Source organism: Lepidothrix coronata, unplaced genomic scaffold (genome assembly GCF_001604755.1).
Source record: "Lepidothrix coronata isolate B3197 unplaced genomic scaffold, Lepidothrix_coronata-1.0 Scaffold353, whole genome shotgun sequence".
NCBI lineage: Eukaryota > Metazoa > Chordata > Aves > Passeriformes > Pipridae > Lepidothrix > Lepidothrix coronata.
The window spans coordinates 240237-266202 of record NW_016690533.1 but is presented as its reverse complement, the minus strand read 5'-3'; the positions used below and the strand labels follow the sequence as shown (position 1 = coordinate 266202).

Here is a 25966-nt window from a genome sequence, read left to right as displayed (position 1 = left end):
TACAATGGCAGTGTAAGCTCACAGCCCTTGCTGGGGTGCAGGAGGCAGCACCTTTGTCACTGCAGTCCAGGCTGGGAGTGAACATCACCTCGCGTCATGGGTGGGAGCTGGGCAGGCCGAGCAGCGCCTGGAGCTGGCAGGACTGGCTGAGGGCTGGGGCCGCTCCAGTAGCTCTCTCAGTCTCCTCAGAAGTGACTCCTGCCACACTCTGAGTCCAAGGTGAATGTCCCTCTTTCACGGTACAGCCCAATGCAGGAAGCAGCCAAGGGTTTCCCCAGGAGCTGCAGCCGATCTTGATCACAGAATGGTTAGGGTTGGAAGGGACCTCTGGAGATAACGTAGTCCAATCCCCCCGCCAAGACAGGGTCACCTTGAGCAGGTGACATGGGACGCGTCCAGGTGGGTTTGGAATGTCTCCAGAGAGGGAGACTCCATGGCCTCCCGAGACAGCCTGTGCCGGTGCTCTGCCACCCCCAAGGTAAAGAAGTTCTTCCTCATGTTGAGGTGCAACTTCTTATGGTTTAGTTTATTGTCACTATTCCTCGTCCTGTCTCTGGGCACCACTGAACAGTGTAGCACCACCGCCTTGGCACCTCCCTCTGCGATATTTATATGCATTGATGAGACCCCCTCTCAGTCTTCTCTTCTCCAGACTAAACAGGCCCACCTCCCGCAGCCTCTCCTCATAAGAGAGATGCTCCGCTCCCTTAATAATCTTTGTGTCCCTTCGATGGACCCTCTGCAGTAGCTCCTTGTCCAGAACTGGGCACACTATTCCAGATGTGGCCTCACTAGGGCTGAGTAGAGGGTCCCTCGACCTGCTGGCCACGCTCTTCCCGATGCGCCCCAGGATACGACTGGGCCCTCCTGGCAAGCACGGGGGGGTGTCACACTGCAGTTTCGTGGACAACCTGTCACATCCACATGGAACCGATCCCTGCCCAGACGGGGAGGGGCGGTAGCAGGAGGTGTCCGCGCGAGCCGGGCCCTTGGCGCGCACGCGCCGCCCCGCCCAACTCGGCCAATCCGCGGCCGCGCCGCCACCGCCCTCCCCGCGCCCGCCGCTCGCGGGCCTCACGCGCCACAACGTCAGCGCCTTTCGCCTCGTTTTTGGAGACGCCCCCGAGGGGCCGGCGGCGCTCATTGGCCGGCGCGCGGCGGCGCATGCGCGCGCAGAGGCGCGGCTCCGCCCCGCCTCCCCTCAGCCCCTCTGCTCCCCCCGGGCCGCGTCAGGCGTGGGGCGCGCGACCCGCCGGGCGGGCCGGGCAGGAGCTTCCGCAGCCGCCGCAGCCGCCGCCGGGCGGGCGCGCTCGCCCAGCAGCGGGAGCGCAGCTCGCCTGTCCGCCCGGGCCGCCGCCGCCTCTCCTGCCCCCGCCCGGCTCCGCCATGGCCGAGACCGAGGAGCGGAGCCTGGACGACTTCTTCGCCAAGCGGGACAAGAAGAAGCGGAAGGAGAAGAGCAGCCGCAGCGCCGCCGCCGCCGCCTCCAGCGCTTCCAACGCCGCTTCCAACGCCGCGGGCGCGGCCGCGGGGACCCCCCGCCCTGCTGAGGGCGGCGGCTCTGGGGCCACCGCCGCCTCCAGCGCCGCCGGCGGCTCCTCGGCCAAGGCGGCGAGCAAGGTGCGGGCGGGGAGGCCGCGGGTTCCTGCCGGCAGGGGGCGCCGCCGCCGCCCGGCCATGCGGCGCCCGGGGCCGTGCGGGGCCTGGCGGGGAGCCCGAGCCCCAGCCCAGCCCCGCCCGGGGCCGCCGGGACGGCTGCTGCTCCTGCTGCTGGTGGGGGGGTCGCGGGAGCCCCTCGCCGCGAGTCCTGGCCTGGTGGGAGGCGGGAGTGCTGGGCCCTTTCCCGCCCTGCGGTCCCTCCCGGGTTTCCGGGTGTTGCGGCCGGAACCGGGAGTTTGCGGCAGGTGCCAGCCCTGGGCCACCTGGGGCTGTGCAGCGTGGCCTGTGGACCTTGGCGATAAGATTTCCCCGGAGTCCGCTCTGTGCCTCGCTGCCAGGAAGGGTTTTACTGCCAGTAATTTTTTTTTTTTTTTTTTTTTTTTGCTACCGTATTACAGTGCAACGATGAGAATGCAGGAGAAGCTTAAGTGCCCGTAGTTGAGTTAGTGCCTCTGTTTCTTCCTCCGCCAGCTCTCCCCTGGCCCCAGCATCGGCACCGAACTAATGTAACTGAAACCAGAAGCAGTTATAGGATCTCTAATGCTGTATATTTCAAAATGAATTTTAAGAAATACTCTGCTATTTCTTAATGATGTTTAAACTGGGGAGTCTGACATATGCAGTAGCTTTCTAATGTATCTTTCTGCTTTAGACAGGACAAATAGAACCTAAGAAATTACTTGAACCTTTTATTTCTTTATTTCTGCTTTGGGTTTTTTTGCCTCTTGGTGTTGTTTTCCTTCGTGGGCTTTAACAAGTAGTAATCTGAGGAAATCTTCTCTGTTTTGCTGCTACAAACCAAATCTTCATCTGTCCCTGTGATATTGTTGTATACTCTCTGAATGTAAAAAGATGGCTTGTGAAAGGGTTTTTGGAAGTTAGATACCTTGCTTCCTTCATTGTTACGTAGGGGATCAATGATTTAAGGATATTTTCTTGTGCTAGATTGAATACTGAAACCAGAAGCAGTTATAAGAGGTCTAATGCTGCATGTTTCAAAACAAATTTTAAGAAATACTCTACTGTTTCCTAATATTTAACTGAGAACTCAACAAGTGCAGTAGCTTTCTGAGTAGATCAAGGTCAGCGGTAATCTTTCAGCTACTGTTTTGCTCACTTGCTGGTAAAATAGTATGTGGCTTTGACTGAAGCTTGTACTTGGATTAGAAATAAAAATCACTGAATGTGAAAGGTATGTTAGCTTGGAAACTGTGATGTTTCCATGGAGATGGGGATATAAGAAATCTAAAAGGTTTTAGAGCTGTAGATTCATCCTCTTCCAAAAGACTGAATCTTCAGCAGATGGTGCAGTTACATGGGGTCACTTCCTACTTCTGTTACTTTAAAGCAGGTCAGAGTTTTTCTGCTGGAGATTGACAATGTAGAAGGTCCTAGCACAGGGCTCTAGAAGAAGCTTTATTCCCAGCTGTTCAGTGGAAAGGGGACTGTACCTTTGTCAGACCTTGTTCTCAAGGTCTTCCTATTTAAAGTAGTATAACTGCATTTTGTGTAGTGTGTAAGAATTATGTAAACCATTAATTAGGCTGTGTGTGTCTTAAAGCTGTGACTGGGAACATTGTGAGGACTGCTTATCTGTTCTGGTCCATTTCTGGCCTACCTTAATAATCCCAGAATCTGCTAATGACACTGTAGGACAAAATTAACTCCACTTAAGTGAGTCCCTCTTTCCCCAAACACGTAATCAAACTCGTGTTTTAAAACCCTGTAGTGAAGCTCTTGAAAGATACATGTTTTTGCGTACTAAGATTGCTGTGGTTTTGAAGCTGACCTTTTGACTGTTATAAAAACGTTTCTAAGAAAACAAGACTGTAAACATGGCTGTGAATGTGAAAAAACCAAATGTATCAATATTAATCTCTGTCATAAATCCACGGGAAGCCATTCCAGATGTTCTTTACTGTTTTGCTCATGAAATAGATGGATGGAAAAGTAAATCTAAAGCTTCGTGTGCCTTCAGGCTGTCACAAAAGCTTACTGTTAGTAACAGAGAGAGGGCTTGCCTTGTATTTCCCTGGTCATGACTGCACAGTCGTGTTCCATGATTTGTGTTGTCCCTTGACTTCCTCATGGATGTTTACTGAGATGATGTGGTTTTCTTTCACTCGAACGACTTCTTTGCTGGGGCATTTCTTAGCTGTTGTAGTGAGTTAAAGTCAGCTCACAGGTGCGTCCCTGGCGACAGTACGTTAGGGGAGGAGGGCATGCAATCCTTTACCCTCTTGCCACTGGTGGTCACAGTTTGGTTTCTCTTAGAACTGCACCTTCACCCTCAGTTTTCTTTGCATTATCTTAGTTACATTCTCCTTTTCTACTTTTGTTGTAAAGAAAGTTACAACTTAATTTTTCTCTTCTTACAGGAAGAGGATGACTGGAAGGAGTTTGAGCAAAAGGAAGAAATTGATTATAGTGGTCTTAGAGTTCAATCCATGCAAATAAGGTACTACTTTTTCCTTATTTTTTTTCTCCAGTATAATCATTACGTATGTTTAAAAAGAATGGATTTTTTTCTTCAGAGCTGCTTCCATGGAGTCCAGTTAAAGGAAGCTGGGTACATTTCTGATAGTGTAGAATTTTGCTCCCGGGTAACTTAGGTTTGACTGGTCTCTGCCAGTATACTCTTTATTTTCTAAATTTCCATTCATACTCTAGGTCTGTCTGTTTTAGTTGGGACTCACATTTTTATTACAAATGCTTAACGTTCCCCTCCATAAAGATAGTAAAGAATTTCTCAGAGGAGTGCAGGGTAGTAATTCCCACTGAATCATTTGGCTGCTGTAACGGTATCTGACTCAATCTGTTCAGGATCTTCAGTTTGGGAGCAAATTCCTGAACCATTGCGTCTTTATTTCAGTAAAACAAAAATATAGTTGCTAAAGCTAGTGTCCCATGATAAGATCCCACAGGACTGCATTTCTGAGTCTCATCCATGATTTCTTGTTTGCTTTTTCGTTAGACTTTTCCTGTTGTCTGGTCCAAAGTAGGTCTACTTAAGTCTGTCCTGGTTAAGAAAAACTTTTCGTCGGGTCAGAAAATGGGTTTTTATGACCTCAGTCGTAGCCTGAGAATGCCAGATAATGCTGGCAATTAGGTACCATGTCCAGGTATTGATGATGATCAAAATAATGTCGTCCTAAAATCATCATAACCAATGCAGTAGATGTTTTCTCCACTGTGTGAGCAGGTCTGACATACTCTTTGAATAATTTACTTTTTTGGATCACATAATTCCCCCTACCCCTTTCAGTTAACTAGTCCTTTTAGGTCATTTGCATGAATTTGGCCCACAAGCTGTCCATGCCATTGAAGTGTCACGGTGGATAATCACGTCTGAATAGACAAGTAACCAGTGGGCTGCAGCTTCACTGACTACTGGTGCTGTTTGACTGGGAAGCCAGTACCTTGGTTTTCCAGACAAAGGCTGGCATGCGGAATGCTTCTGATACTGTGGCAGATTTTCAGGCACATGGAAGTTTCTGCCAGAGGACTTTGTAACCACTCGTAGATTGAAGGGAAGAGTGGAGAAGTAAATGGAAGAAAAAACCACTAGAGGTTATAAATTATCCATCTCTGGAGATCTCTTAGCTGAAAATAAGATATAGAGTATCTGACGGGGTGGGGTGTTACTTGTCCTGGCTCTGTTGTAGTTAGTCTGTAGGCATCTGCTTCTGACTCTCCTTTAAAATGCGGTAGTGATGGTTTAGGCCCTTGGATCACCTTACTATGATTGTTAATGTGTTTGGATGAACAGTAAAAGGCCACTTAGTTTTCAGAAATTACAGGCATATTTTGCTGTTCTCTGATTGTTGTTTACACAGAACGTTTACACAGATCATGATCCAGTAGGATTTGGTGTATTGCAAACTTCTGAATTGACACTTCGCTGCTGTTGAGATCAGTGTCTGGATTTTTTTTTCAACAACCTCACCCTCCACATCTGTCACATTCTGCTACACGGCTTTCTGTAGTAGCTTTGACCAGGAAATTATTTTGGGTCTCTTGACTATTTCTGTGCAAAATATAATAGTCTAAATAAAATACAGTCAAGCTTTTGCATAGGATTTCTCTTTAAAAAATGACATATTTTACTCTCTTGTGGGTTTTTTTGATTGCCTGCTTTCAGAAAAAAAATCTGAGTTTGATTGTAGAATATGTGTGTATGGGTAATATGAGTGTGTTTCTCACGTGGTTGTGCCTATAGGGAATGTGAGCTCAGGATTTGCTTTTTTTCACCAATGCTCCACTATTTCTTCATCTTGACTAAAGCATTTTATGGAAGCTGGACTTTGAGACCTTTCCTGCTTTGTCTTCTCAACCCTTTCAAATGTCTTAGTAAGGAAAAAGCCTTTAAGCTCAAAATAAGATACCAGTTTCTTTGATCACTTAGTTCAAGTTGAATTTGTCTTTTTTTGTAAGTTTTGCTTCTCAAGTACTTTTTTTTTTCTTCTCAGTTGCCAAGTTATGTAGCAGTGTGCCAAAAATTGTTCAGATGGAATTACTAGTTCAGTGATTATGGGACTAATGTAGTCTGGTTTAAGCTAGTGCCTTCAGTACAGCAGCCATGAAGTCTTGTTTATGGGGATTCTGTAATCTCTGGCAAGTCTTAAACCTCTGCTTGTAAGGTGCTAATGATCATTTCTTTTTTTATAGTGAAAAGGAAGATGATGAAAGTGAAAAAAGAGAAGAACCTGGTGACAATTGGGAAGAGACTGGTGGTGGTGGTGTAGATAGATCATCTGGTCCTTGGAACAAGTCAGCTCCTGCACCAGCACCTGTCATTGAACCAATTGGTAAATTTAACTCAGAGTTGTTTTTTCCAATTGGAAGTGCATCAGGTTGAATTAAGCTGCTCCCTGGGTAAAGCTCAAGGAACAGTTTTGTTCAGGCACCCATTAACATACTAGTGGCTTGTTTGGCATGCTAGTAAACGAGGAAATTTTCCTGTGAGGGCATCTGAGGAACTGAATTGAATTTAAAGTGTCTGCCCGCTACTTTAAAACACAAGGGGAAGTATTTTTTTATTTCTGACTTCGAGGGGGCGGGGGGAAGCATTCTGTCTTTTCAGGAGATCCATCTACTGTCCAATCTGCAAAATATCTGTGGGAAGCATTTCTGTTGATCTAAAAATACTGCTTTAACACTTCTGTGGATGTTCAGCCAATATCTGATGTCTAACGTGGCAGTTCTTGAATAGGCTTCCATGGTTAGTAGCACGCTTTTCAAATTAGTTCTAGGATATGGAGAACATGACATTGCAAAATTGATTCTTTAACTAGGGTAGGACTTTAGTTTTTTTATTAAATACAATTTATTAGCATCAGTGGACATAAACTACCAAGTCATGATCTGAGTTCGGAATATTCTCTTTTGCTGAGAAATTACTGAAAAATAGTCTGCTTTGTTCTTCCTTGTTTGTACAGGCAAGGAGGTAAAGCTAATTAGTCATGTTTTGATTTGACCACTGAGTACAGATTGAATTAGGTGATAGCTGATTTCCTACTTCGTCTAAAATATTTGCTTCCAAAGCTCTAAAAGGTACAAAAACGTACTTGAAAGATTTGTGGAGTTTGGTTTGTGTGTTGGTTGTTTTGTTTGTTAGTTGTTTTTTTTTCTTCAGCTATGAATGTAAACCTTTTCGCTTGTGTAACTCTTGTCCTTGTAACTAGTTACGGAAGCTCCAGAACCAGTTCAGACTGGTGGTGTATACAGGCCGCCCGGTGCCCGGGAGGGTGGCAGGCCACGGAGAGCACAGCAAGGACCACCAGAAATCTATAGTGATACACAGTTCCCATCACTGCAGTCCACCGCCAAGCTTGTAGACAGTCGAAAGTAAGTACATTCCATTAATGCCCCAAGAGACATGAGTTAACTGCTTTCTCTAAGTTCTTATTTTGTGTAGGGCTTAAGCCTGAATCTTTCCACAGAGAAAGAAATTACTAAGAGGTGTTAACTATATTTTCTGACTCTGTTCCCATTAAATGATTTTCATAGGACCTAGCCCAGTAAGACAGCCAAACAAGACTGCCAGTTATGTTATCTTTGATGGCTGAAGGATTTCCCTGAAGCAAAATATTTATGCACTTGACAGCATCTGGTTCCCTGAGACACTAGCCATGGGGAGGGAAGCTCTCTGTTACTACCTTCAACAGGCATGTAGGAAGTCTTTAGCATACTGCCTTCACTTTAGAGTTGTGAAGGTAGCAGAAGTGGAAGAATGGGGTTTGATACAAATACAAATCCATACACTTGCTGTCTGAGCTGTGGTTAACAGTGATGAGCTCCCCCAGTTTTACGGAACTGTTTTGTATTTATGTGGTGCTGAAGACTTGAGTCTCACCCTGCTTTTGAATCCTGATCTCACCATAACCTCATTGTCAATAGAAGAGATAGCTAGGCCAATACTTAATACACTTGGGATTTTTGGGGGGTTTTTTGTTGATGATTTTTTTTTCCTTTTTGTTATTGTTGTAGTTTGATGGGTTTTTTTTCTCTCCCTGCTTGCTACGTTACTGTTTAATACAGCTTGGCAGAAGCTCTGGGTTTTTTTTTTTGGTGTGGCTTTGTGTGCTTGGCAAATGAAACATGCTGTCATTGGTGCTTTGGGGTTTGAATGGTACAAATTGAGTCAAGGTGAAATTCTGAATGAACATTCTGGAAATTGGCTTCTGCTTTCTAGAACCTATTTTTCATAATTGCACTTAAATTTACTTTTGAGAATGTTAATATTGACATTTATAATCTGAATCGTACTGGGTGGTACAATGGATAGATATTTATGTATTTTGGAGATAAGATTTGCTTGGGAATGTTTGGCTATTCTGTTCAACTTAAGACCTTAGTGTTTGTTTTATGTTTATAATGTTTTTGTTGGGATGGGGTGGAAATAGTCTAGAAATTCACAATTCACAAGCTAGTGATAAGATATTTACTGATTACATTTATTTTCCCTTAGGGATAAAGAAATGGAGAAGAGCTTTGAAGTAGTAAAATACAAAACTAGAGGTAGGGATGAGGTGTCAAAAAACCAGGCACTTAAACTTCAGCTAGACAACCAGTATGCTGTGCTTGGGGATCAGTAGAGCTGCACACACATTACAATTAAGGAATGCATTTTTGGTAACCCTTCTACTAAGGTAACTAAACTACAGCTAACAGCTATGATGAACATGCCACCTTATTTCTGCTGGATCTACTGCAGCGAGTGCAGACTACTTTGACGTAAGTGATTGGTTCTCCTGCACTATGGAAGCATAATATATTGCAACTTCTCCATTGGATATGGGGCAAATTAATGTAAATGATTGAACAAGAGTCATCAGTGTTCTTTAATTGCTCAGAAAGATACCTACAGCCAGTGGTCATTTCAAAATCTTTTTATGTTCAGATACTGAGCCTTCGTAAAGGTTGACTACCTCAGACTTGCTGCACTCATTGTGGACACCATGTGGATCACAACTTCTGGAAGAGAAGGTTACAGCTGTTTTAGTGGCCATCTGAAACTTGAAACCAGCTCTACTGGATTCCTGTCAGAAATCCTGCAGAAGTCAGCCATTTGGTTCCAATTTGCTATAACAAAGATTTAAGTGACCTTAATGACAAACCTGTTTGTTCCCCTTCTGAGGAATCCTGTCATGTGTAGCCATAGCCTACTAGAGACTTCTGGAGCATACCATACCACTCATACTATCCAAGTATAACAGAGCTGTAGTTTGTTTACCTTTTTAGACAGCTGTACAGAAGTAACTGCAAAACAAATTAAAACTTATTCAGTATCAGATTTGAGGAATGATGGGTTTGAATGGTCTGTTTGCATTAGCCATTTTCACAGTTGTCTGTTTAAGCATTTTTTTTTCTATTATCCACAAAAAAAAAGCCTGCTCTGTTTCTGGTATCAATTTGCAGTATATTTAAACAATGATAAGATGTTGTAGTGAAATAGGGTTTATTTTGGTTTTTGTCATGAAGTTTATCTTTCTCACCCTAAAGCATTGAGAGTTTTCGATTTGACACAGAAGTATCTGGACTCCAACTACAGGCTTCAGAATTTGTCCTTTAAAATGAGATACATGGCAGTAGCGATACTACATAAAAACTGTCTTCTATCAAAAATAATTATTTGTTGAAGAGTGATGATTACTTGGTAACCAAAATAACTTAGTACGCAGAGGGATAACTAAAGCTGGTAAGCCTGATTTGTTTGGCTACTTCTGTGAAACATGCAGGTTCTTTGAGGCAGAAATCCTCTAAGTATGATTCATAAATGGTGTTTATTCACAGTCAGAAAGTTTAGTAATAATGGAAGGCATTGACTTCTTTAAGTTACTTAATTCAGTGGAAGAAGGCAAAATGGCACTGATACACTAAGAATATAGGACGTTGGCTGTAATTCTGTTTTGATGAACCAAACATGTCAAGTACCAAAAGTGTTCTGCTGTAACTGTTTTTCTCTTCTCTGAATTCTTAAACCAGAAGCAAAATGAAGTACAATAGTGGTGTGCTCCAGTGTTGAGATTTTTCAGAGTAAATGCCAAAAAATAGACTCAAGACCCCAGGAGTTGCCAATGGCAAGAAAAACAAGGGAACAAAACAAAGTTTGCTTACGTGTGTGGGAGTACTGTGTATGTGCAGAAAATGAGGATAGTGCAGGAATCACCTAGTTGGGTTCCCTTTGACTAACTGCTGACTTGCTTTAAAACTACTTTTCTGAGGCCATTGTGGATTTTGCTGTTGACTTCAGTGGGGCTGGGGTTTCACCTGGTTTTTTTGTGCACGGACTAAAACTGGCCTTGCCCTTGCAGAGTTCACTGTCTCTAAAACTTCTGCTAGAAGCTGCTATTAAAGAGAGGGCTCAAGAGACTATTCTTAAAGTTGGAGACTTCATTTGGAAACAAACCCCCGCTGAAAGACTGATACCTTGGACTCTGAGCTGCGTATCTTCCTTGAAAAACCATTGTTGCCAGCCAAACTGTTGTCACAATTTCTGTGGAATTCATGGTAAATGGACATGTCTCTTGATGGGGTAGAAATGTGAAGTCTTAAAACACTTTTCCTGATGATCTAAAGAGAGTGAGGTCACCAGTGCATCTGAATTGAGTTTGAGTTTCCTGTGTAGGGTAGATGAGACTATCCATTGTACCACCTTGTGGTGGTTTAATACCTCCCAGCTGTGAGTGGTATTGAATAGCAACATAGCCGTGCCCGCATGGCTCTAAGCTCTACCCTATCTCTGCAACCAGGGCATTATCCACCCCTTATTCTAAAGTATCTATGTCATGCCCAAATCTTAGACCTTCCAAGTGTGTATATGTGTGCATGTGTGTGTATATATATATATACACATAACTATACACAAGCACAGGTATCATTTCATTAGTAAATGGCTGTCCCCCAAGACATCTGTTGAATTCATTTAGTCCATGTCTCTGGGCTCTGTCCATCCTGGATGTCTTCCACAGCAGGAGAGCTGGTGTGCTGTCAGTGGGTTGCAAGCTGCATCAGGAGCTCACAACTGGTGTAACTGGAGCAGTCCACACTCATGGTAGTTATGACACATGGTGGCAGTGTCATTCAGCAACCAATATTACATACACAGTTCAACATGACAGACTGTTCTCACCCAAAAATCAAATCCCATTGAGGTGCACCTAGTGTTTCCCTGTTCCTCTGTGTTACCCACTAAGTGCATCCAGGCTCTTGGGCAAAAACAGTCCTGCAGATGGGTTTGCCTTTGCTTGAGGCAGGACTAGTCCAAACTGTCTTCCCTAACTTCTCATATGCACCATGGGGACTTTATCTCCTTCTGTGGTAGGTAAGGGTTCTGATTGGGCGGAGTCAGCTTGATTGTCAGAGTTAACTAACCAGGTGGCCTTTGCTAAGTATAAATCCCGATGTTTGAAGTTCTCACCACCCATTGCTTTCAAACAGTCCATTGTACATTCAGTTTTCCCAGAAGCTGGTGCATGATAGGGAATATGATACATCCACTCAGTTCTGTGCTCTCTAGCCCAGGGGTCTGTGAGGCTGGTTTTGAAATGAGTCCTGTTGTCTGACTCAGTTCACTCTGGGGTGCCGTGTTGCTACAGGACTTGCTTGCTTTTCAAGGCACAGGGTGGTGTTACGGGTGGTGGCATGAGGCACCGGTATGTCTCCAGCCATCCAGTGGTTGTTTCCACCATTGTCAGCACATAGCACTTGCCTTGGCGGGTTTGCAGCAATGTGATGTAATCAATGTGCCAGGCCTCCCCATATTTATATGTTGACCATTGTCTCCCATACCACAAGGGGTTTACCTGCTTGGCCTGCTTTATTGCAGCATATGTTTCACAGTAACGAATAACCTGGGAGGTAGTTTCCATGGTTAAGTCCACCCCTCAATTATGAGCTTATCTGTATGTTGCATCTCTTCCATAATGACCCTCAGGGGCCCACCAAGCCAGAAATAATTCACCCTTATGTTGCCAGTTCGGATCTACCTGAGATACTTTAATCCTGGCAGCTCGATCCGCCTGTCCATTGTGATGCTCTTCAGTAGCCCAGCTCTTGGGTACGTGTCCATCTACATGATGTACTTTTACAGCCAACTTCCCTACCCCAGCAGCAATGTCTTGCCACAATTCAGCAACCCAGATGAGTTTCCCTCTGTGCTGCCAGTTGGTCTTTTTCCATTGATCCAGCCAGCCCCCAAGAGCATTTGCTGCCATCCATGGGTCAATGTAGAGGTAGAGTGTTGGCCATAGCTCATTCAGTGATACCTAAAGCCAGCTGGACAGCTTTCAGCTCTGCCATCTGACTTGATCCACCGTGTCCCTCAGTGGCTTCTGCGATTCGCCACATAGGACTCCATACGGCTGCTTTTCATTTTTGGTTTGTCCCCACAATGCAGCAGGAATCCTCAGTGAAGAGAATGTGCCGCCTTTCATTTTCAGGTAACTGATTATATGGTGGGGCCTCCTCAACACATGTCGCCTTCTCCTCCTCCTTGTCTGATGATAGTCTGAAATTTTCACCTTCAGGCCAGTCTGTGATGATTTCCAAGTTCCTGAGAGATTGGGGTTTTCTGTTCAAACTTGCTGTGTGATCAGCGCAGTCTACTTACTTCACATAGCATCAGTGGCGTGATGTGTGAAAGGGACTTTCCTTTTGAATGCCCAGCACTGGCAGTCAGGGTGCCAGGAGGAACTGTGGCGCTTCTGAAACAGCTCAACCCCCTTCGTAAGCTGCCAGTATCTCTTTTTCAGTTGGGGTGTAGCAGGCCTGGGATCCTTTGTATCCCCAACTCCAGGGACTGTCCTTAAGTCTCCCCAGGTACTTTTTGCCAGAGACTCCAGGAAGGACCATTCTCCCCAGCCGCAATGTACAGCACACTTTTTTACGTCCTGTCCTGATCTGATTGGTCCAAGGGCTACTGTATGAGCAGTCTCATTTGATCTCTTCAAAAGATTGGTTTTCAGGACCCCACTTGAAATGGTTCTTCTGTGTCACAAGGTAGAGAGGGCTCACAATCTGATTGTACAGTGGTATATGCATTTTCCAAAAACCCACAGCCTCTAGGAAAGCCTGTGTTTCCTTCTTGATGGTCAGTTGGGACGTAGCTGCTATTTTGTTGACCATGTCCATTGGAATCTGGCAATGTCCATCTTGCCATTTTACTCCTAAAAACTGAATTTACTGGGCAGGTCCCTTGACCATACTTTGTTTTATGGTAAAACCAGCCTGCAGGAGGATTTGGATTATCTTCTCCCCTTCCTCAAAAACTTTCCCTGCTATGTTCCCCTATATGATGATGTCATTGATGTACAGCACAGCAAGTGCTCTGGAGCCTCACCCTTTTCCGGTGCAGTGTGGATCAGTCCGTGGCAAATAATGGGGCTGTATTTCCACCCTTGGGCCATTCGGTTCCAAGTGTACTGGACACTTTTCTAGGTGAAGGCAAACTTGGCCTGCATTCTGCTGCCAAAGGAATGGAGAAGAACACATTATCAATGTCAGTGGTTGCACCACTTTGCTGCTTTGGACTCCAGTTCGAACTGAAGTTCCAGCATGTCCGGCACAGCAGCACTTAGTGGTGGTGTGACTTCGTTCAGGCCTTGAGAGTCCACTGTCAGTCTCCACTCTCCATTGGACTTAAGCACTGGCCAGATAGGACTATTAAAGGGTGAGTGAGTCTTGCTGACCACTCCCTGGCTCTCCACAAATCATCTTGTGAATATGGATGTTCCAACCTTAGATACAGAGAGGTGAAGTGTGCCTCTGTCCATACATGTGGAAAGGAATTTAAGATCGAATATACCCAAAAGTGAGATTAAGATAAAAACGAGGTCAAATGTTGGTATCCAAAACAATAATTCAACTTTATTTAAACTATCAAAGAGGCAGAGAGAGAAAGAAGGAAAAATAAAAGTGGGAAAAGGTAAGAATAATTATTAGAAGCACAGAAAAGAGTGTTATCACCATCATGAACTAAACACTGGATCTCATCCTTGTTGATAAGGGGAGAAGATCTCCGTCAGGTTGTTCTCTGGTCTTTTGTCTCTGCAGCATGAGTGGAGTTCTCGCAGCATGTGTTGGTCCTGCAGTGCATCCTGGGTCCAGCCAGGCTGGTCGCAGTGCTGGGGCACGGCTCATGTGCATCCATGGTGTGTGTGTCCACAGCGTGTGCCAGGCAGTGAGTGTGGGTGTGTGTGTGCCCCCGTAGCACGTGCCAGCTGTATGTGTGTTGCAGGGTTTCCTGCCTTAGTGCAGTGCAGCCCCGGCTCACCAGAATGTGGGGGAATCTCTGCAGTCGTACAGCCACCTTATAAGCATGGGGTCAGCGTGTCCCTGCGGCTGATGTGAGGGGCAGGGTTCCCGCCTTCAGTCTTTCCATGCAAGGTGTCGGTTCATGCAGCACTGCTGACAGTGCACTCTTGTGGGGCATCGGTACCTGTTGTTCTTCAACCCTCGGCAATCCCACAGGAGAAGGGTTCTCTGAGAGGCCAGGCAAGGTATTCAGCTGTCTAATTTCCTCTGTCTTCATAGCAGCTATCCCAAAAGCCCTTTTGGGTCCTTGAAATACCCTCTCCTGAGGTAATCTATGCCAAGGATGCACAAGGCCTCTCATCACAACGGGGTGTTTTTGCCATTTATTCCCAGTCAGGCTCACTGTAACCTCCAGTACAGTCAGATCTTGGGATCCTCAGTCACTCCAGAAATACAGGTGGATTCTGTCCCTACATATCTTGATGGCATCAGGGTACATTGTGCGCTGGTGTCAACTAAAGCCTTATATTCTTGTGGGTCCGATATGCCAGGCCATCGGATCCACACAGTCCAATAGATTTGATTGTCCCTTTCCTCCACTGGAGGCGGGGCCACTCTAGTCCTGGTCATGGTACTCATTGTTCACTTCTTGTAAATATGACTTCAAGAGGATTGGACATAACATCATCCCTTCTATTCTTTCTGAGGTTGTTCTTCCTTTCCACTCATGTACCCATGCTGCTAGAGCAGAGGTGGATTTTCCATCCCTCTTCCTCACGTCTTCTGTGTGGTCATGCGGGTAAAACCACAGGTTACCTCGTGGTGCGTACCCTCTCTCGATCAGGGAGGTGCCTGCTCCTAATAACAGAGACTCTGGTGTGTACTGGCAGGACATGGGACATTTCCTCTTTTAATTGCTGGAAGTCCTTGGACAGTCTTTCCATGGATGAGACACAGGCCTATATTGGGGAGGAGATACTTTCTTCATGTAGCTGGAGTTTGGTAACCAAATTGTCCACTCTTTATTCTCCTTCCTTCCATGACATCACTGACAATGAGTTGGCATATGACGATGGCATGCTCCATAGAAACTCCTGCCACGTGATTTGGGTGCACTGGATGTCATTTGGATTTATGAGGGATTGCTCATTTGAATCCTTATAGATTGCCTCCAGCACTGCTAATTGCTCTGTGGTGGTCTGCAGGTCTTGGTGCGCTAAAAGGTCATACCTGCAAGATACTTTTCCCTCATGCAGAGAGCCTGCAGAGGCTGAGAGTTTCTGGTCTTTTCCCAATCCCTTGGTCAATGCCTGTGTCTCAGGAAAGGGATCCTACTTGTTTGGCTTCATTACCATTTAGTGTCACACCATTGGCCACAATATCCCAGCATTGGAGCAGCCAGGTCACCAAGGGCTCACCTGACTGCGGACTGTAATCTTTTTGCCTATCTCACAGGTCACCCAGGGATAGGGATTGGGTGATTATCTCTGGCCCTGTCCCTTCCTCTGGTTGTGGGGGTCCTGCTTCCTCTTCATCGCTCACTACACAGACTGATTTGGTCTTGGATTTCTTCTTCTGTATAAGGGGTGACTGCCACTGGCACAGGTTTTTCCTCCGGTTCAGCTGCAGTTTGAGTGGCCACAGTGCTTCTTGGTCTGCTTTCCTTCTCTTCCTCTGAGAGTGCTATCTAGTAACAAGCAGTGCCTGGTAAATAGTAGCCTGGGCCCAGCACCTTGCATAACTTCTCACCTCTCTGAAACTTCTCACCTCTCTGAAAATAACTTCTCAATCTCTGAAAAATGACAGAGCATTTTTCTTTCAAATATTCTGCCACTTTTTCAGGGTCCTGTAGTTATTCAGGGGTGAACTTCCAAACCATTGGAGCAGAATACTCCTTCAAAGCTGGCCCATTTTCTCTCACATTCCATGCCACTCATGACTATCCACCCCCATGGCAGGTCCCTGGACAACATCCTAGAAATTTCTGTCCTGACTCTAAACACGGTGTAGATCACACTGACTCTAAATGTGTTGGAGACGTATTAAGGAGACATAGCAGACACAGCAACAAGAACATGCTTTCTTTAATATCCAATTCAAATGAGAATTCAAAATTCTCAAAAGCTGTTGTAGTAGGCCTGAAGGAGGAAAGGGGGGTAAAAGGCTGGGGAAAATCATCCTCCCCTGTTCCCCCCACAGGCTGGGTACAATTAATGAATCCCCAGAGGTAGCAGCCAAAACCAGGGCAGGTGAACAACACTGTTTTACCTCCACATGACCCCCGTTGCCCTTGATGTTATAATGCCATAGACTGATACCACACAGGACATCAACAAAGCAATCCTGATCCCTCTCTGCTTTGAAAAAGAACATTGTAAGGAACACACAGTTCATACCCTGAGGTATATGCAGGGTTAGGTACCACACCCACATGAACAGACCAAGCAACATGATAACCAGGGAGTTCTGTACCTAATACACAAATGCTTAGATCAAAATTGTTTCCAACCCAATTGTTTCGGCAGATCCATTGTTATCTCAGCCCTCTTGTGCCTTATGTTGGGCATCAATTAAATGTAGTGGTTTAACACTAGCTGGGAATTAAACTCCAAATAAGCCACTCTTCTTATCTCCTAAGTCCTCAGCTGAAGGTTTGGCTTCCTGCCCAATGACTTTGAGTTTAATGTACTTCCGCCCCTCCCCTTCCCTGTCTCCCTCCAGTGAGAGAGGGACAAAGGCAGAGACTGTGGGTTGAGATAACAATTTACTGAAAGCAAACAGCAATGGAATAAGAAACACCCAGTAACAACAACATTAATAACAAAAGTATGCAAAAGAGAAGGTGCTTTACACACAAAAGGTGTTCACCACCTCAACTGAATTGTACGTGGCCACTGAGACAAAAACAAGATGGTGGACATTCCTGTGGCCCAGCAGTGACACACAGTTATTCCTGGGACAAAGGCAAGGTGGTTGACACTCTCCTTAGCCAGTGCCACATGGCCCTCCTGAGACAAAGGATGTGAGACGTTGACTGTGGCGAGCATTCCCCATCCCCAAGAAAATGAAAAACAGTGGCGGACAACCCCCCCAAAAGCTGGATCATCCACGTTGTGCCACCTGCTTTTCTGGACCGCTGGGCTCGGCTGTGGTCAACAGTCTTGGTTCTGCTCAGCTGGGCTGGGCTTGGGCTTGCCATCACTCCATTCCCAGACTACACCACTCAGCTCACCGCAACTTTTTTTTCAGAGCTGTGTCCTGGCTGCATTGACCAAGGAATGGGAAGGGACGGGTGGCAGAGGGACAAAGTCTTCAGCGCTGGTCACTGAGAGTCCACAGTACTACCACAACTTCTCCGAGGAGGAGGGAGAACAAAATGGTGCCGCTTTGGGGTGCGCTCACCTTTTCTCCCCCCAGAGCCATGCCCCCCAATGGTGATGTGGGTGGTACAGAATAGCCCACCCAGCTCTAAGCTCCGCCCCCTTCCTGCAGCCAGGACACCTTTATTTGAGGTTTTTGGGCATGAATTCTGGCAGTTCAAGAAAACCCTGTAAAAGTCTCAAATCAAATAAAATGAAAATATACATGGATTCTGGAGTCTAATGAGTCTTTACGTTTTAGTTTGACATCATGACCATACAGTAGGTGAGGAAAGGCAGAGCATTTGGATCTCTTAAGGGACAGGCCATGGAGTGGGCAGTCAGCCTTATGGTCAGGTGGGCTCTGTTTCAGAGCTTATAGTAGTGCATATTAATACGACTTTTATTTATACATAGAAGTTTAGTTTGCTACTTGTCACAGTGTCTTCTTACTCCATCACCATGTAGGTCTGGTCTGAGATGACCAGAATATGACTGAAGCTTTGATTTGCTTTTCACTTAGAACTACCTTTGCTAAATTAAAGACTGGGGAAAAAAAAACCCCAGCCTCTGGATGGTTGCTGTCACTAGAGTCCATCAGGTACTGATAACTAAAGGTGTTATTTTGGAGATTTCTCTCAAACATATCATTCCAGTTTCTTTCTGGAGTTACAAAGAAAAAAAACCAGAAACGTAGCAGATTTCCGTAGTACAGAATGTTAAACTGTTTTGAAGTGTTCCTTGTGTTAATTATCGCTGCCAGCAACTATCAAAATACCAGTTGTCAGTATCTTCCTTATACCAAGTAATTGTTCTGCATGCCTGAAATTTTGAAAGTCAGTCTTCTGTGGAAGCTCAGTACACTTCTGAGACTCTGAAGTCCAACTTTATCTGGTTTGTTGTTGCATTCATTCGAGGCATGCTAAGAATGCCCTTTTCATTCCTCCAAAATGCTGGTTGAAGGCTCATTCCACAAATGAAGGGTTGTCAGTTGTAGAAATGAGATTCTTGATGCCAGTCAGTAAAATGCAGTTCTGTGCTGCTTCAGGAACTCCCTAGCCTGTGGCATGCTTTCATTATAGGTTACTTGTTAACTTCCAGTTTAAAAGTTCCATTTTACTTCCTCTGGCTTAAAATAAAAGTACAGCCATAAAATTACCAACTTGCTAGTAAAATATTTAAATGTCCAGTGCTTACTTGGAAAGGAACAATTTGGATTTGTGGTTCTCAGTGATACAGTTTGTATTTAAGGATGTTAAAATGCCAAAAAATAGATAATTTTAATACAGTTGGACTTCCCAAATGCCTGCTCTAGGAATCTGGCATCTCTGTTTACTTGAGCTGATGATAAACGTAGGAGAGGATTAGTTTTGCCCCACCTCACCTCTCCTGGTTTAGCTGTGCCAGGTTTAATCTTATTCACAAATGTAGAGGAACTGACAACCAAAAGTAACTGTCTCCTGTTACTTCAGTTTTGTATTTGTAGCTTTACCAGTCATGGCCACAGCACCTCTCTTACAAATAGGTGAATTTGTAAGGATACAAACTGTGTTAGAGGCCTGACACCCCAGGGACTGGAGATTTGGTGCTTGACTGCCTCTGTCAGCTCTTGGAAACACTTGCACCAGACCATGGCTGAGACACCTGTACTGTTCAGGTCAGGTAAACAATATAAATTCGATTGGGCTGCACATTTTGGAGTTCACTTATCTGAGATTTTGCAATAGTAGCTTTTTGTCTTTCTAATTTCTAGATAAGAAAATCTAATTTCTGCCTGGTTAAGCAGTTTTAAATTTACTTGTGGTTTTCTGTCAAATACCCTAACTAAAATGGAGCAGATTATTAGACTAACAGGGCTTCATATGCTTTAAAGGTTGCTTATTTACAAGGTAGTAATATTATTCCAATATTGACATGGCCAGAGAAATGGATACCTCATTTCATATGATCAATTTGTTTCTGAGGCCCAAGAAACTAAATTTTACCAAAACCACTTTGAATACTTCGAAATCTTTATTAACAACCACAATCCAGGCTTTTTTGCCTGACTATAACTTAGTTCCCAAATTGTCTCTCCCTGTTTTCAGCTTTTAAATCACAAATTGGCTTGAATGGTAAATAGAGGGTTTTATTTGAGAGTATAAGAAAATAATAACATGCTTATTTAAACTTAAGATATGTGAATTAGATGTGTACAAAGGAGAGGAAATCTGACATATACTTGCAGATGTCTTCAGAAAAAGTTAAAGAGACAGCTTGTCTGTATTGAGGCTAATATGAGAGCCTACAAGCTCTAGCAGATGGAAGAAGAAATGACAGCAGAAAACAGAACTGAGAGGTCTAATAACTATCACGTATCTAAAGTTTGGCTTCTGAAGCACCAAGTGTAGTTCTACCATGTCTTTGAAGCGAAATAGAGCAGGAAGGAAGATTAAAAAATTAGTAAATTAGGGAGAGTAGTAATGATGCAAATAAAACACAGGCGGTATAAGAAGAGAGGGATTAGGAAGGCTGTTTTCTAAATGATAGTATTAAATGTATAACCTGAGGTAGGGAGTGGAGTGTAAGATGTTGGATAGGAGAAGTGCTGTGTGGGTAGGCACTGATTTCACAAGTGACAGATCCATCTGACTTTAAGTCAGCAAAAATGTTTAAATTTCAGTACTTGGGGAAGGCATCCCGTTTTATTTCTTCCTTTCAAAGAAAAGAACTGGGGAAAGCTGTCCAGAGAGAAGGTAGAATTTTGCATTGGTACAAAGCTGTCTGATCTGTTGTCTAAAGAGAGAACCGAGAAAGGACAAATTCCAAGATAGTCCAACAATCTTATTAGGAAATAACTTGTGTATTTAAGAAAATTAGTTTTCACTTCTGCATGATAAAAAGCTGAGATATTGTTTCAAACAGCATCTTCTAAATGGTACGTATATCACGGGTTTATGTTCAGTTGCTTAGAATATATGTTTATACAGCAAGGTTAATGAAGTTCAGCGTTCAGTAAAGTTCTTCTTAGCCAGAATGCAAATATTAAAAATGTATCACAGTATTAATGAATCACAAGAAAAAAGTAGCTCGTCTGGAATATTGGAATGGAAAGTATCATCTAAACTGCGTGCACTGAAGAGAAACAAGCTGTTTTGTAGGAAGAGCATGGGAAGCATGGGACCAAGAGAGTGGGATTTGGCCTTGTTTTTCTACTGAGCTGCTATGTTCAAGTAATTTTTCACCTTGCCTCAGTTTCCCCAGCTGTACCAAAAAACCCCAACAACCTACCTCACAGGGGTGTTGTGAGGCCAAAGCTGTTTGTCAGGGGCTGGGGCTGATGAAAGGTTCTACGGAGGACTAAAAATCTTTATTAAAAGATCTTTATATTAGCTTTCATTATAGTATTTTAATACTTCTTTGGCAAAGGCTTATTTCTATAGAATGTAATATACATCCTATTTAAATATAATGTAATTAGACTTATTTTAGTATGTATGGGTAAGGGGAAAGTTCAGGCTGAGTACTCTATCTGGTATTTCATCTCTTCAATTATCTGTGCAACCCAAATGGCATATTAATATGAGGCTCTTTGTTTTCATGTGGAACATACTGAAGTCAATATTGTTATATTTTGTGAACTCCATGACTGAAATAAAATCCTGCTCACAGTTGATAGCCATCTCTTATAATGTGGCTGTTTTAAAGTTTGTTCAAATCATGTGAATCAGAGATGTTCATTCCTAAGTGGTATTTTGTCATAGAAATGTAGTTTTCTTCCCCTTTCCATGTCCTGCTCTTTATTCTTTCACATATCTAAGTTGAAGTGGCATGCAGGTACAATGGAAATATAGGAGAGAGAATAAACTTCAAAACTTGTAAAATCTGGTACTAAGGCAGACAGTGGAGGAAGAAGGTGAAGGGAATGAACCGAAGGGAAATACTTGCCCATGGAGGGTTTCTGTGAAACAGATAAAGGAAAGAAATGATCAGAAAATAGAGCTGAGAGGGGTAAGCAGAGGGACAGGTAAGAGAGGAAGGAATACAGATAAAGAAGAGGAGATTACCCTATTTACTGTTATCTCCTGGTTTATCAGTTAACTGCAGCTGAAGGAACATGAAGAAGTAACTTATGAATGTGCCCTTGTCTGCTGTTGCTGGTGATTTCAAGGTTCATTGCTCAGCTTTTACAGTGGGCCCTCAAATAGAAGCAGAGAACACGATGGTGGCCTGCATGCAGAAAAATTAGAGCTGTGGTGGGTCTGGGACAGAGATGAGGCCCAGCAGCTCTCCTACTGATATTTTTATCATTGCAGTACCTCTAAGTCAGTTGTTAATGTGCATCAGCTGTGACAATTCTCTGTCAGAATTTATTACTGTCAAATTTCAACAAACTATAGCAGTTGCTTCAGAAGAAATGTGTAACTAGCTGAATAATAAGCACTGAAGAATAACACAGGGGCTTTTTTGAATAATTATGGTGGTAATGCATTATATTCAGGTCAACATATTGGTAGGCAGCTTAAAATGACTTTGAGGTGATATCTTGTTATACAGTGGGAAGGAGAATTACTTTTAAGATGTTTATCATCTATTCCCTTCTTAAATAAACTACCTTGGTCTTACTGTCTTCCCAGCTACAAAGAGCTGCTTCTACCATTCTCTCACCCTTTTACTCCCTGTATTTTTCTAATAGGCCACTTTTTTTTTAAGTTCCTGATGAAAGAGCAAATATTCATTGAGGACCTCTAAGACAAATAGATGCTGTAATATTTTTCCGTATTGTTCTGTCTTTAATACAGCCTAACATCTTACTCGCTTTCTTGACTGCAACTACACACTGAGCAGATGTCTTCATCAAGCTGTCCATGGTGATGCCTAGATCGTCCCCCTGAAAGATCACAGCTAACTCAGAATCCACCAGAGCATGTATGAGTGGTTTTAAACCTTTCCAGTATTCATTGCCTTGGGTTTATGTTCTGTTGACATTCACTTGCCCCTTAATTGCCAAGTTTACAGAGTTAGTTAGAGTATCCTGGCAATCACCATCAACCTAATAACTTCTATGGGGATTGGCTTTTGCCATCTGATGTACTGAAATCTTCAGTTTTGTGTACATAATCACTTCTCGCCAGTGATTAGCATGGCAAGCTCTTACTAATTTTTACTCAATCTGACCTTTTGTGTTCCTTTTCCTGTCTCCTGTCTTCTGTGTTGAATTTTCTTTCTAGCTCAGTTGCAGCAATGAAGTCATTGAGTTGTAACAGTTTGCTTTATTTCAAATGACTTGTCTACAGAAAACTGTTAGTTAAGATGTTGTCATAAGCTTCCTTTTTTAAATTAAAACAAATCACTTATTCTGTATCGCTTTCAGAGTATGTACAACCATAGCAAAATTATTCAAATCATGAAAACAGGCTGATACGAGAGAAAAAAATGTATTGAGAAAGAGTTAAAACATATACGAATCTGGTCTCCCAGAGCTTAACTTCAATGGAGTTATTTGTCATGAAGTCGGTTTCTTTAAACCTTTATTTGAGATCATGTCACTTGAAGTCTAGGTTGAACGGCTATCAAGTGCAAGGGAACAAGGCCCGTAGCAAACTTGTTTTTAATTTTTGGGCTATTCTCCTCCTTGTGGCAGAGATGAAGCAGATGTATTACTTGGGCTCTGGCCAGCAACCAGCTGGGCTCAGCCATTCTTAATCTAATATACCTGCTGTAGTATTCAACTGGACATTGAAACTAGATTACAATATTTGAGATGAAGCAACACTGGAGGGCAGGCTTAGTCTTTGTGGTTTGTTTCACATCTTTATTCTCACCTTGTGCTTCAGAGAACATGCAGCTGTAAGTAGTGTTCAATCTCTAAGCACTGACTGCATTTACCAGTCATGTTACATTTATAGATACAAAGGAGGTGTTGTCAGGGCAGCCTCAAGCCTGTTTATGTGCATAGCCTGCCAGTGTCTCAGTATCAGAGAACCATATCCTAGAGAACAGCTGCTTTCTAGTACTGGTTGAAAAGAATGTACCTTGGATTTTGCATCCAAATAACTGTGTCTGTAGGTGTTCTATTACAGCAGGTACTAGTATTCTGTCAAAAACCAGCTGTGGCTGCTGGGGGTTTATTAAGTTGGCAAATAGGTGTTGAGGGTTGGGGTTTTTTTTTATTTTTTGAGGAAGTGCGGGGGGGGAAAATAGAGCTGATAAATCTGATAGTTGTTAGAATGTAGTACTTTGTACCCTCTCCCACACCTCTAAGAGACTCATCTCTGCTGCTACACTCACCAAAGCCCTGTCTTGCCACTGTAATTCCGTATTGTGTTAATTACTAACCACCCAGTAACCTTCAGGACTGACAAATTCTTCGACCATGCACTGTGTCTTTAATCTGGGAATGAGGTAAAAGGCAGACTGGCACAACAGTGTTTTCTAGGTAATTGGTTCTGCTCATTTTTTCCCTGCAACTCAAAACCCATCAGAAATCTGATTTGACCTCTCCTCACCCTAGGGTATTCCCTCCTTCTGTTCATCTACATTATTACCATGCCAAGGATTTCTTAGGTGCCTGAACTATTCACCACTTATTTAGAAAGCAGCAGGCAAGAACTCCTGTGTCTCTAACCTGCTGCATTTCTTCTGTCAGGGTTGTAGTATCACAAACATTGCAAAATTGCCTAGCAAGTAAATGCAATCTCCTTGAAGAATTGAAACCTAGAGCCTCAGAGGCTACGTGGGAGCCCCATTCCCACTGAATACAGCAAAATGAAGGCAGTAGCACTGCTCACAGTACAGCACAGCTCAGCTGTGGAAAGGAGTAGGGTTGCATGACTGGTAACGTGCTAGCTTAAACAAAACTGTCTTACCTGGACAGCACAGTCTAGCCTAAAGCATTTTAATTTTTTTTTTTTTTAATGACGAGATGACTGAGGGAAGTATAGTAATAGGACATCTGTAAGTGGGGAAAAAAAAAAAAAAAAGAACTGAATTTGCTTTCAGCAATGTACCAGAATGTCTCACCACCAGACTTCACAAGAAGAAATGAAGATAAAGCCATTTGAGTGCTTATTGTAGTGCAAAAGAATGATACTGCCTGGCTGGGAAAATGGTTTGGCTGGGAGCCCATGGAGCACAGCAGAAACTGTTTCAGCAAAGTAGAGTACAATATGATCTTTCTGAGAATCCCTGTGTGGACCCCACAGTTAACACAGGAACCTAATGGTGCCTGTATATTTATATGATTAAGTTTATAGTCATAAATTAACTTCAAAGCCTGAACTATATATATCTATTTTTTGTCAGTAGATTTTTTTTACCCTGGTTTACCTATCATGGCTTCTGCATATGACAACTTCTAACTGTGCAGTGCACACACCTGTTGTTGTCCTTTTGTCCCATGTTAGAGTAATGGTATGAAACTCTGTAAAGCACTTTCGTGATGTTTCCTGTGAAGAAAGCTGAAGAAAATAAATTTATCTTAACAGCACCAACTGAATTTATACCTCCCAAGTTTGTCTTGCTTTTGTTGTGTTCGTCTCTGTGACATACAGACAGCAGTGTGCTGGATTCGAGGCTCAAGGCAGAAGAGGTGCTGGCTCTGGCTGGAACAGCTCCTTTCTGCCTTTGTTCCCCCAGCACTCCCTCCCTGTCCTCCTGCGTTCCCCCTAAGTTAAAACCAGTGTCCAACAGGGCAGTGCACACTGGAGAACAGGTAATGCTCAGATGCCAGGTTACTGTTTCCACTGGAGGTTGGTATGTGGCTGATTTTAGCTACTCCCCTTCTGCCCTGCCCCCAGGATTCACAACAGCTGCAGGAATTGTGTTTCTCCAAGACTTCTTTAAAGCTTCGCTAAGTGGGTCAGGGAGTGATTTTTTTATCTGTAAAGTGAGAATAGCAGCACCACCCTTACACAGCAGCTTCTGGGGACTGGGAAGAAAAAGTCACAGAAACCTTAGGTGTTGCCTGGTAATATTCACACCTATTTAAAATGCCTGCAATGCAAAGCAGCATTTCAGAGGTAGAACAGAGTGAAATACGTGAAATACAGTTAATTCAAAGTTAATTTTAAGTTAACTCAAAACATGATATAATGCATTAATAGCAGCATTATTTTCAGTCCATTACTGGACTTGAAACAAGTCAGATGTTTGACATCCACAAACAGCAAAAAGCATCAAGCTGTTATGAGCAAAAAAACCAAATCAGGTGA

General features: G+C 43.7%; 1 protein-coding gene across 5 annotated transcripts; it reads left to right on the top strand.

The window, feature by feature from the left end:
• The first annotated feature begins 1342 nt into the window (after nucleotides 1–1342).
• On the top strand, nucleotides 1343–25255 carry CDV3 (CDV3 homolog). Of its 5 annotated transcripts, XM_017838704.1 has the most exons (7): nucleotides 1343–1620; nucleotides 4038–4117; nucleotides 6328–6467; nucleotides 7344–7506; nucleotides 8630–8679; nucleotides 8811–8895; nucleotides 9062–10739. In XM_017838704.1, exons 1-6 carry the CDS (start codon nucleotides 1387–1389, stop codon nucleotides 8816–8818), a joined length of 675 nt encoding a protein of 224 aa, XP_017694193.1. In that variant the 5' UTR covers nucleotides 1343–1386; the 3' UTR covers nucleotides 8819–8895; nucleotides 9062–10739. The 5 variants fall into 5 exon arrangements, with proteins under 5 accessions (XP_017694193.1, XP_017694192.1, XP_017694194.1 ...); XM_017838703.1 differs by having other exon boundaries at nucleotides 1344–1620; nucleotides 8630–8895; XM_017838705.1 differs by lacking the exons at nucleotides 8630–8679; nucleotides 8811–8895; nucleotides 9062–10739 and adding an exon at nucleotides 22556–25255 and having other exon boundaries at nucleotides 1344–1620.
• Nucleotides 25256–25966: the final 711 nt, after the last annotated feature.

What these genes read in the sequence shown, in the direction of transcription:
- CDV3 (XM_017838703.1), top strand. Translation starts at nt 1,387, where the DNA reads ATGGCCGAGACCGAGGAGCGGAGCCTGGACGACTTCTTCGCCAAGCGG. An exon ending in GTTCAATCCATGCAAATAAG is followed by an intron (nt 4,118 to 6,327) that starts GTACTACTTTTT and finishes CTTTTTTTATAG; the next exon opens with TGAAAAGGAAGATGATGAAA. An exon ending in ACCTGTCATTGAACCAATTG is followed by an intron (nt 6,468 to 7,343) that starts GTAAATTTAACT and finishes CCTTGTAACTAG; the next exon opens with TTACGGAAGCTCCAGAACCA.